The 12,352-nt window shown below is 46.6% G+C and overlaps 1 protein-coding gene across 1 annotated transcript in view; it reads right to left on the bottom strand.

Moving 5' to 3' along the window:
- The window catches only part of LMTK3 (lemur tyrosine kinase 3), a 48,064-nt gene that overhangs the window by 13,799 nt on the left and 21,913 nt on the right, over positions 1-12,352 (bottom strand). Inside the window, exons 11-13 of the mRNA XM_060780424.2 lie at positions 8,486-10,983; positions 6,278-6,648; positions 2,580-2,691 (exon numbers count right to left, since the gene is read on the bottom strand). Of these exons, the coding sequence (XP_060636407.2) occupies positions 2,580-2,691; positions 6,278-6,648; positions 8,486-10,983 (2,981 nt within the window). The remainder of the gene's footprint in view (positions 1-2,579; positions 2,692-6,277; positions 6,649-8,485; positions 10,984-12,352) is intronic.

The following is a 12,352-nucleotide window of genomic DNA, read 5'->3' as shown; positions in this document are numbered from 1 at the left end:
GTTTGGGTGTCCAAAAGGTATATTAATGAAAGGAAATCAAAATCAGATGTGGGATCTCGCTCTCTTTTTCTGTGCGTGTGTGTTTCACCACTACAGCACAAAGCAGGCCTGGAACCACTTTTAATAACAAGGGGGAATCTGTGCCACCATCTGCTTTAGCAAATGTGACAATTTATAAACAATAAAACACAATGAAGAGTTTATATACTAAAAATAAATTATTTCAGAGGATGAAATTGCACCCAACATGCAATATTTCCCAAAGTTCCGATAGCTGGAGTATCTTCCTCCTCAAATACAAACCAGAAGGCACGCTTCATTCACGCCTATAATTATAGCAAGTTTACATTTAAAAATGCGAAAATAGTAACAGTCCATTGTCTGCATGAATCACGAATCTGGTAAGATTCTCTCAATGAATAAAGCAAATTCAATGCAGTAATGCATGCAGAGATGCAAAGGGGAGTCTTATCTGAGCATGGACAGTGATTACGAGATCCCATCATTCTTAAATCAATTCAAAAAGAGTGTTCCTTCCATTGCTGAGGCTTACTTACTATTTACTTCCTAGGCTTGAATGAAGTTGCTACCCTAACAAGCACAAAGCTTTTGTCACATCCAGGATAGACTACTGCAATGCACTCTACATGGGGTTGCCTTTGAAGACTGTTCAGAAGCTCCAAATAGTCCAACGAGAGGCAGCCAGGTTAATAACTGGGTGGCATACAAGAAGCATACAATTCCCATGTTACGCCAGCTCCACTAGCTGTCAGTTTGCTACTGAGCACAATTCAAAGTGCTGGCTTTGGCCTATAAAGTCCTAAATGACCCGGCCCAGTCCGAATGCATCTTGCTCTATGAACCATCAAGGAGACTAAGATCTTCCGGGAAGGCCCTACTCTCAATCCCACCACCGTATCAGACACAGTTAGTGGGGACAAGAGAGAAGGCCTTTTCAGTGATTGCCCATTGGCTATGGAACTCCCTCCTTGGCGAGATCATATCAGCCCCCTCCCTCCTGTCCTTTAGAAAGAATGTAAAAACATGGCTGTGGGACCAAGTCTTTGGAGCAGTGCAATAAGGTAAGAATAGGAACCCTACTCTGCAGACTGGATTTTAAAGTGGATAAAGTGATTTTAATGTTTTTGTATATTTATTGCTTTATTGTATATGCATTGAATGTTTGCCATATATATTGTGCTCCGCCCTGAGTCCCCTTTGGGGTGAGAAGGGATTGTTTGTTTATGTACCGGCATTGAATTTTTGCTGTATATATGTTGTGCTCTGCCTCGAGTCCCCTTCAGGGTGAGAAGGGATTGTTTGTTTATGTTCAGGCATTGAATGTTTGCCGTGTATATATATTGTACTCTGCCCTGAATCCCCTTCGGGGTGGGAAGGGATTGTTTATGTTCCGGCATTGAATGTTTGCTGCATATATGTTGTACTCTGCCCTGAATCCCCTTCAGGGTGAGAGGGGATTGTTTGTTTATGTTCCAGCATTGAATGTTTGCCATCCCCTTCAGGATGAGAAAGTATTGCTTGTTTATGTTCCGGCATTGAATGTTTGCCGTATATATGTTGTGCTCTGCCCTGAGTCCCCTTCGGGGTGAGAAGGGATTGTTTGTTTATGTTTTGGCATTGAATGTTTGCCATATATATGTTGTGCTCCACCCTGAGTCCCCTTTGAGGTGAGAAGGGAAGAATATAAATACTTTAAATAAATAAATATATAAAGCCATTGATTTGTAGAAGTCTTGACTTTGCAACTTATTCAGCAGCTCTGCTCTATCTAAGAATATGAAGGTCTGAACCTCGGTTTGAGCAAATAATCAGTAGCAGAATGATCTTCTTTCTGACCTTGACTGCTGCCTCAGATCATAACTCCTGCCTTATCTTGACTTTGTGTCTGCTCCTGATTTCTCAGACAAACATTGTTTTTGCTGCAGCACTCAGTCTCCCGAGACTGGTTGTGATGCTCCTGCCCTTGGATCTTCTTATCTCCATTTGCATATTTTTGAACTTGATCTTTTACTTAATCAAAGACTTTACTGCTGCTCCTGATCCTGGCCCTTTGTGGAACTCAGCTTTGCCTTTTGTAGGGACTACATCCTTCTCTCTGTGCCAACTCATCCCCAGTCCGACAACCGATTTTCCCTGAATTCCAGAATGTGATGACTACTGTGGTCTAACAATCTGTGCAACCTGGTGGTGCAATGGCTTAAAACCTTGTGCTGGCAAGACTGAGGACCAACAGGTCGCAGGTTCAAATCCAGTGAGAGTGTGGATGAGCTCCCTCTGTCAGCTCTGGCTTCCCATGTGGGGACATGAGAGAAGCCTCCCACAAGTATAGTAAAATACCAAAGCATCCAGTCATCCCCTGGGCAATGTCCTTGCAGACAGAAATTCTCTCACACCAGAAATGACTTCCAGTTTCTCAAGTCACTCCTGACACACACACAAAAATAACATTGACAAACAAACAATCTCACACAACTTCCTCTCTGCTGGACTGGCCCATTCCCCACACAAGTCTCCCAAGACGAGCCAGGACAGAAGCCCGACCTTTGCCCAATACTCACTGAAGCCATCAGCTGGGGGAAAGGGATCAAGTCCTGGTTCTAACGTTGAGCCAGGAGAAGGGGCATCACCATCCGGTGCTCCCTGTGAACTCAGCTCATTGGTTGGTGTCTCCTACAGACAGAAATGTACAAAAATGGAATGAAGAATCCAATCCTCTTCTTCTTGCACTTTTGATTTGAACCTCTTCCTTTCCATGCACACAGTCTTATACTCTTACCTTGCTGCGTGTGATGGTGATGAGTGACACCTGTGTTTAATATCTATCAATCATTTCTACTACATTTAATGCTTCAAGTCGTCTCTGGTTGCTTCATCCTTGTCAGCAGCCTATGATACTGTGAACCACCGCCTCCTCCTGAGAAAAATGTATAATATCACAAAGGACTACCACCTCACCCGCCTCATAGGAAACCTGCTACAAAACAGGAGCTTTTTTGTTGAGTTCCAGGGCCAGAGAAGCAGATGGCGGAAACAGAAGAACGGCCTGCCTCAGGGGAGCGTGCTTGCTCCATCCATGTTCAACATCTACACAAATGACCAGCCACTGCCAGAAGGGACAGAGAGTTTCATCTATGCTGATGATCGTGCCATTACTGCTCAAGCAGGGAGCTTTGAGATGGTTGAACAGAAGCTCTCCGAAGCTCTAGGTGCTCTTACTGCCTATTACAGGGAAAACCAGCTGATCCCTAATCCATCTAAAACACAGACATGCGCCTTTCACCTTAAGAACAGACAAGCATCCCGAGCTCTGAGGATAACCTGGGAAAGAATCCCACTGGAGCATTGCAGCGCACCCAAATACCTGGGAGTCACTTTGGACCGTGCTCTGACCTACAAGAAGCACTGCCTGAACATCAAACAAAAAGTGGGCGCTAGAAACAACATCATACGAAAGCTGACTGGCACAACCTGGGGATCACAACCAGACACAGTGAAGACATCTGCCCTTGCGCTATGCTACTCTGCTGCTGAGTATGCATGCCCAGTGTGGAACACATCTCACCACACTAAAACAGTGGATGTGGCTCTTAATGAGACATGCCGCATTATCACGGGGTGTCTGCGCCCCACACCACTGGAGAAATTACACTGCTTAGCCGGTATTGCACCACCTGACATCCGCCGGGAAGTAGCAGCCAATAGTGAAAGGACCAAGGCAGAGACATCTCCAGCTCATCCCCTGTTTGGGTATCAGCCAGCACGTCAACGACTTAAATCAAGACATAGTTTTCTTAGATCTACAGAGACACTCGCTGGAACACCCCAGCAAGCGAGAGTCCAAAAGTGGCAGGCCCAAACCCAGCACCTCAATTCATGGGTGATACCAGATGAGAGACTCCCCCCTGGGCACTCAGAAGACTGGGTGACTTGGAAGGCGCTGAACAGATTGCGCTCTGGCACCACGAGATGCAGCGCCAATCTTAAGAAATGGGGCTACAGGGTGGAATCCTCGGCATGCGAGTGTGGAGAAGAACAAACCACTGACCACCTGCTGCAATGCACCCTGAGCCCTGCCACATGCACGATGGAGGACCTTCTTGCGGCAACCCCAGAGGCACTCCAAGTGGCCAGATACTGGTCAAAGGACATTTAACCAAATACCAAATTTACAAAATCTGTGTGGTTTTTTCTTCTTCTTTTTTTTCTTCTTTTTTTTCTTTTTCTTTTTAATCTCTGTGTTTGTTTTGCTCTGTTAGAACTGTAATACAATGGTTGCTGATGACACGATAAATAAATACTACATTTAATACCACAGAATGGTCACAGACTCCTTAAAACAGTGTTCCTCAACCTTTCTAATGCCGCAACTCTTTAATACAAATCCTCATGCTGTGGTGACCCCCAACCATAACATTATTTTCGTTGCTACTTCATAACTGTCATTTTGCTACTATGATGAATCGTAATGTAAATATCTGATATGCAGGATGTATTTTCATTCATTGGACCACATTTGGCACAAATACCCGATATACCCAAATTTGAATACTGGTGGGGTTGGGAGGGGATTATTTTGTCATTTGGGAGTTGTACTCGCTGGGATTTATAGTTCACCTACAATCAAAGAGCATTCTGAACCCCACCAACTATATAATTGAGCCAAACTTCCCACACAGAACTTCCATTACCAAAATAATATAAAAAGATTTGGTGGGCATTGACCCTGAGTTTGGAAGTTGTAGTTCACCTACACCCAGAAAGCACTGTGGACTCAAACAATGATGGATCTGGACCAAACTTGGCACGGATACTCAATATGTCCAAGTGTGAACACTGGTGGAGTTTGGGGAAAATAGATGTTGACATTTGGGAGTTGTAGTTGCTGGGATTTATAGGTCACCTACAATCAAAGAGCATTCTGAACCCCACCAATTATAGAATTGGGCCAAACTTTCCACACAGAACCCCCATGACCAACAGAAAATACTGTGTTTTCTGATGCTCTTTGGCGACCCCTCTGACATTCCTTTGCGACCCCCCCCCCCCGGGGTCTCGAACCCCAGGTTGAAAAATGCTGCCTTAAAACATCCCTAGGAGTAAACGGCTACACATAGAAATCAATACATAATTTACATGAAAGGAAAAGTCAGATTAAGATCTGGAGCTATGTGGGTAAGCGGAAAAGCCATGAATCCACTGCAGAAGGCTGGGGAGGGATGCAACCCAAATACACTAAGGGGTAAGCCAAAGAAATGGCACCGGGATAGCTGAAAGAAAGACAGGGTAGCTAGCTGGATTAGGGCCCACCCACACAACAAAATTATAGTACTGGGATTCCACTTTCAACTGCCTTGGTCATTTTATGAAATTCTGGGGTATATATGACAGTGAGTTTTTCTTGCTGAAAATTCTAAATGCTCTTCCCGAAACTGCCAATTCCAGGATTCCATAGGATGTGTTGGGACTCAGAGCTGTTAGGCACAAAAAAATACCCTCACCTGGGGTGATTCCACCATAAATATAGCAGCATTCTAGAAGCACACTTCATAACCAGCAGAAACTTACATGTGGTGAGTCAGGATTAGCTTCCATTCAACAGGATGGAACAGAATTGCAGAGACAGAACTTTAGGCTCAAAATATTTATTCAAGAAAAGAAATCCATTCTAGATAGAAAAGGGTCTTGGAGTTACTAGCTCACTAAGCTAATCTTCTTAGTAAAATGATAAAATTTCATTTTCCATGCAGCTACATTTTGCCTGGGGAAAGGCAAAATGCGTCCTTACTGAAAAGGAGAGAAAGGTAGAGTACATCATCACACCAGAGAATGAATCTATTTTAAATCTGGTTGCTGAAGAATTCTGGGATTTGTAGTTTAGGAAGGATACTTTAACAGCCTTACTAAACTACAAACCTCAGAATTTTGAAGCAGACACCGAATTTAAAGTGGATTCATTCTCTAGTGTGATGAAGTAGAGAAAGAGGGCAATGAAGAATGACCACATGGCCAAAAGCCAGGACAATAAAAAAATACCTGGGATACAGGGCTGTGTGGAAGGGCCCTAAGGCTAGCTACTCAGTGAGGGCTGGAGACTTGTGCAGTCCAGGGATGAAACCCAACAGGATGGAACCATGGCACTTTAGATGGAATAATAGCATTGGAATTCTGTTGTGTGGATGGACCCTCAAAGTCCTGAAAGAAGCCCCTTGTCCCACCGCAACTCATGTTACGCTCCCTCAATGCTGGTCCTCCTCACCTGATCAAAGAGGTAGACGGTGACATCGTCAAAGAAGGAGACCATCTTTCGCTTGCGGTCCAGCTCAGCAGCTGCCTCTTCCGCTGAGCGCGGGGACTTGAGGAGACCACGCAAGTTGCGGGCATCGTCGCTTTCGCTCACCACAATGGGGACAGCCCTCCCTCCACTTCCAGCCAGGCCTCCTTCATCATCATCCTCAGCATCATCTTCTTCCTCATCTTCTGCCGCCATGGCAGCTTCTCTCCCACCCAGCACGGGGCCCTCCCCCAAAGCTGCTCCTTCCCAAAATGGCCCTTTCCTTCCTCCTCCAGGTGGAGGGAAAGCCTGCAAGGCCAGAGGGGGAAGGGACAGAGACAAGCGGGACAGCTTGACTGGAGGCAAGAGCCAGAGGTCAAGGGTGAAGAGGGGCCAGGAGGCAAGAGGAGTGATCGGATTGACGAGCCAAGGTCAGGGAAGGAGGGGTTGAGACGAAAGACAAAGAGAAAATTATTTCACTAAGAATATGTTTCTACTATTTTTGCCCAAATATATATCTGCATCCTACAACGGGTAGTTCGCCACATATGTCCTCTGAACCCTCTTGGCTCTTATATCTCAAAGAAGTTCATTGTCCTATTCTGTATTTCTTTTAGCTCCTATTCAAACCATTCCCACGTCAAAAGACCTGGCAAAAGTGGATCAGCAAGACTTCTATTAGCTGACCTTCATCAGGAATATCAAGTCAGGATTGTACTAAATGGTCAAGTTCTAGATCAGGCATCCTCAAACTACGGCCCTCCAGCTGTTTGGGCCTCCAACTCCCTAACCAACTTGTTCAATTGTCAGGAATTCTGGGAGTTAAAGGCCCAAACAGTTGGAGGGGCACAGTTTGAGGATGCCTGCTCTAGATAGCTATTGTCACCGAGCCATTTCCTGAATCTATCTACAATCTCTCATGTGCACACTTAGTTGGGAGTAAGCTACACTGGGCACATGGAGGCAGTTCTAAGAACACATTGCACTTGCAAGAATCCTCATATAGAAAGATGTTTCAATAGTAATGGATGGGGAAAGTATCTTGCCCTCATCTGCTAACATCTAAAACAGTGGTTCCCAACCTTCTTTTGACCAGGGACCACTCTTGAACATTAGTACCAAAAGGGTTACGAATCAGTTTTTGGTCAACTTTAGATTCGATTTGGTTATTTGGAGTGCTGATTCAGAAAATTGCATTGGATAATCCACATCAGCTCTAGTTTCTGATACAGAACATATGCCAACCAGTAGTCGCCATCTGCTCACTCACAGAAAACCATATTTAATAATCTAGAGCTGATGTGGTAGTTGTAATTTTTCGTGGGTAGTCAGCCTCTTCCCTCCTGACATCCCTGTTGCCACTGCACTGTAAGAGGGTTTTGCAAGACCAGTCACTCTCCTTGCAACGGTGTAGTAACGCTGAGACCACTGACTATATTTTAGTTCTTGTGGACACTGGTGGTTGGGAACCACTGACCAAAAAGTATAAAAAAATAACAACCTGCTTGTTAATGTAGAGATCCCCACACACTTTGAAAATAGGTCTACGGTCCCTGATGCTCCCTCTATGTAGCTCACATTGTCCCAAGAAGACATCACAACAGCCTTCTGCCCCAAAAGCAGGAGGAAGTTATGCCCCCAACCCTGCAATGCCAGTGGCCAGCTCTAAAACAGACCCAACATTTTCCTTAATGCCTTTGTATGTTGGCAACGTAGAGCACACAATGATGTCTGCCTCCTACTTGGTGAGATGTAGCCAATGCTGCCTTTGTTTTATCTGGTGGGAGAATCCTAGTATTGCTTGTCCTTCTAATCTTGATGCTCTAACATAGCCACTGTATGTACTTCCTTCTGGAGGACACATTAGTAGCTTTCTGGAGTTGTGGGGATCAGGAGATTAACCTGTGGCATTGCTATAACAGGTGGGACTATGAATTTACCATTCATGGTGCTCTATGGCCTGGAGTGACTGCATCATTCAGGCCAATGGCACGTCCAGACTCCTTTTTCCCATTCAAACCCAACTCAAAATGTTTAGCTGCCTAAGGAGAAAGACAAGATCACGTTCCCCCAAGATCCACCTACAAATGGACTAACAGAGGCAGACACCTCACCCTGCCTGGGAATGGTTATACTAGCCTTCCCTCTATTGTTTTGTGAACATCTCACTCCTAACACAGATGAGACCATTACCTTTGATATCTTCCCCAGCTTGATTCCCTGGGAGTCCAGGCTCCTGCTCCTTCAGGGGCTGCTCAGTTGCTACAGAGCTGTCTTCCGGGACATCTGGGAGCTCTACCACACTGGATCCTGCTACACTTTGAATCTCTGTCTGACTAGGCTTCTCCTTTTCTTTTCTTTCCTCTTCCTCACATGCAGGCTTTATGCCCTCAAGCTCTCCATTAACCTCTTCTTGATGTTTCTCCTTATTCTCCACGTCTACCTCCTCTTCCTCCTCCACCACCTCTTCCTTCTCCTTATCTTCCATGATTTCTGGCTGCTGGGAATCAATGGCAAACTTCTTGTGGTTTTTCTTGTCCTCCTCCTGCTGCACTTCTTCCTCTTCCTCTGTCTCTTCTTGCCCCTCCTCAGGTTCTAGGGTCCACAACCGAAGGATGGCCTGGTCCTTCAAAGGGGCAACCGGACGAAGCTCTGGCACTGGTTTCTTCTGACTGCAGAGTAGGTTGCGTGTGACATTTTCATGCAGAGTAACCAACAGCTGTTCCTTGCATACCTGAACGACAAAGCCTCCATCCAGAGTTGTCTTCTCTGTGGACTTTCTCTCCTCACTCCCAACAGCAGGGGCAGGAGGAGCCAGGACCTCAAGGGGTTCTGCCTCTCCATCAGAGAAGTAGGCAGAGTCACGGTGTGGTGTTGTAGGTCCCAAACTCCTCCCTACCTCTTCCTCCAGCTCCAACCCTTCTTCACTCACAGACAAGGTAAGGTCACTAGTGGATTGAGAGATGGGTGTTGTTGGGAGTTTGCCCGAATCTTCATCTCCCTCTGTTTCCTCCTCTTCTCCGGGTGGTTCTGGTGGCGGAGGGTCCTCTTTAAAGATGAACTCAGGAGAAAAAGTGTTCTCTGTTTCGTAACCACTGTCCCCAAATTTCTGCCCAGGAGAGGAATAATGTGATGCAGGGCTGCAGACATCTGAGGAACTGGTGTTAGAAGGAATGTCCAAGGAATCTACAGAATCTAGGGTTCCTCTTTGTCGGTCTGGTGCTGCTGGGGAGAGGGTTAAGGTTACAGGGCCCGTGGAAAACCCATCGATAACATCCGGGAGGATTGCAATAGTCTCCTCGTCATTACTCTCAGCCAGAGTGGACAATGGGGGTATCTCTACTGGAACAATCACATTGCAGCAGCCAGTCGACATGGCTGGGAAGGGTGATCCTGGTGCAACCCGGGTGCTCCCTCCGCCTCTCTGTTTTGGGTAATCTTGAAGTTCATAGGTCTTCACAACTGTGCCCATGAGTGGGTCAAAAAATTCATTGTGCGCCTCTCCTTCCCCATCACAGTCCCGAGGGGGCAGAATAGGACACTCAGAGAGGGAACCCCGCTCCACTTTCAGTGAGGAATCATCCTCAGTGCCGTAACTGTCACGGTGAGGGCGTTGCAAAGGTGGGCCATGGTTGCTCCATCCACTCACCACGTCCCCCCTAGGAATAGCACATGTGCAGCGCACCCGAGTGCAGAGTGGGCATGGCAAGAGATTGCGCCGCCCACCCCCAATGCTGCTCCCGCCACCATCTGTGCTGCTGCCAGAACTCTGGTCCTCCATCAGTGAGGGCTCCTGTTCCCATGAGGGGGATCCCTGGAACTCTGATGGGTCCCCAGCCAATGTCTCCCCTGCTCCTCGTTCTTCCATCATCTCAGCATCCCAGTTACGCTGCTGGTCCTCCAATTCACGGTATACTGTGAGCAGCGACTCAGCAAGGAATGATTCTCCTCCCGTCGTGGGAGTCTCTGTCAATGATGTCTCTTGGATTTCGCTGTCAGCACGGAAGGGGTTGCTGTCCCCACCACTACTGGGCAGGAAAGGATTGCTGGTGGGCGGCTCTTGAGGGCGATAGGGGGCACCAGGGCAGTCCCAATCTGAGGGGAAGAGGGGCTGGGGTGGTGAGCCAGGGCTGGGAGCACAGACCGGCCCCTCCCCACTGCCATGGTCCTCCAGGCGGATGTAATACTCACTGCTGACCGAAGGACTGCGGGCACTTATTACGGGCACAACACTAGGGGTTTCCAGGCTGTGTCCTCGCTGTGAGCCTTGTTCGTAGAAAGGATTGCTGCCCGGCACAGCTAGGCCACCATTGCTGGAGGGGTACTCAGGAGGAGCCGAGGCAGGGCCCTTCCATCTTCCCAGACGGGCCTTCTCCCACATATACTCAAAGTTCAGCCCCCCACTGCTTTCAGTCACAGTCAGGATATCATCCATGTCACTGCCATGGAACCCATCCAATAGCGGATAAGCTGAGATCTCTTCTGAGGAACGGCGGTGACGTGCTGAGGAAGAAGAGGCTGCTGGTGGTGAAGAGGAGCGCTTTGGCTTCAGCGCACTCCAACGCCACTCAAAGCTCTCCTCCGCTTGAGCGTTGGAGCGCTCATTCAACAGGTAGCTCACCTGCAAGTGTAGCTCTTCCATAGTTGGCCGATGAGACGCTGGGAGCCAGCAGGACTGCATGACCTCATACCTGCAGTGGGGCAGGGATGGAAGAAGGATAGAGGAACAGTCGGAAAAACAGGCAGAAAAAGGAATAGGGGGAATCCAGTTGGGGAAATAGCCTGAAAGAAACATTACAGGTAGAGGGCAAGAAATAAAGAGGGGTTGGTTTTTTTTTGGAAAAAATAACAAAAGTTGGAAAAGAATCACGAACAGAATTGTGGGGACAGAAGAACAGTTAGAAACAAATTGCTGAGCAGTCAGAGATAGAAAAAGAGAAAGCAAGTCAGACAGAGATTGTGTACTACAACTATAGAAGAAAAAAACAGGAGGAAAATAAATTAAGCAGAGCAGTTGCAAAAACTGCCCAGAGGCCTCAACAGAAAGCCAGAAGAATGAACAGGCAATGACCAGATCAGAGACATAATGGCTGTCACATCAAGAGAGCAAAATAAGGTAAAGGGTAAGGTAACTTGAAATGCAAATAATTTTGAGGAGTATGAGGACTTTTGCAAAGAAGTTTGGACTATCAGGTGTTGTTGAAGACCAACAGCCCTAGTCACTGGCTGTTGGTTAGGGATGATAGGAGCTGTAGTCCAACAACATCTAGAAGGCCAAAGGTTTCCCACATAGAAAGCTGCCTTACACTGAGTCAAACCAATGAGGTAGGAGATGTCTACATCAGTGGTTCCCAACCTTGGTTTGACCAGGGACCACTCTCCAACATTAGTACCAGAAAGGTTACGAATCGGTTTTCGGTCAACTTTAGATTCGGTTTGGTTATTTGTTGAACTACAGTGGTTCCCAGCCTTTTTTGACCAGGAACCCCTTGACCAGGGACCACTTTGACCAGGGACCACACTTCAACATTGGGGCAAAAGATTACGAATCCATTTTTGGTCAACTTTAGATTTGGTTTAGTTATTTGGGGTGATTATTCAGAAAATTGCAGTGGAAAATTCCACATCAGCTCTAGTTTCTGATACAGAACATATGCCATCTGGCAGTTGCCATTTGCCTGCTCACAGAAAACCATATTTAATAATCTACAGCTGATTTAATAATCTACAGTGGTAATAGTAATCTTTCGTGGGTAGTCAGCTTCTCCCCTCTTGACATCCCTGTTGTCTCGGCATTGTAAGAAGTTTCACGAGACCACTCGCTCTTGTTGCTGCATGGTTTTGAGGCAACGGTGTATTAATGGTGAGGCCATGGACCATATTTTTGTTCTTGTGGACCACTGGTGGTTCACAGACTGCAGGTTGGGAATCACTGGTCTACACTGACTGGTTGGATTTCAGGAGCTTAGCACTCAACACTTCCTATACTGCAAATGCACTCTTAATCCTATCTTTACATGGAGCTTATCATACAACGCCATAGCTTTCCAAGTGATGTAC

The sequence above is a fragment of the Anolis sagrei genome, chromosome 6 (assembly GCF_037176765.1).
Source record: "Anolis sagrei isolate rAnoSag1 chromosome 6, rAnoSag1.mat, whole genome shotgun sequence".
Classification (NCBI taxonomy): Eukaryota; Metazoa; Chordata; class Lepidosauria; order Squamata; family Dactyloidae; genus Anolis; species Anolis sagrei.
Note: the sequence above shows the minus strand (reverse complement) of the source record. Positions and strands in the feature narration are given on the sequence as shown.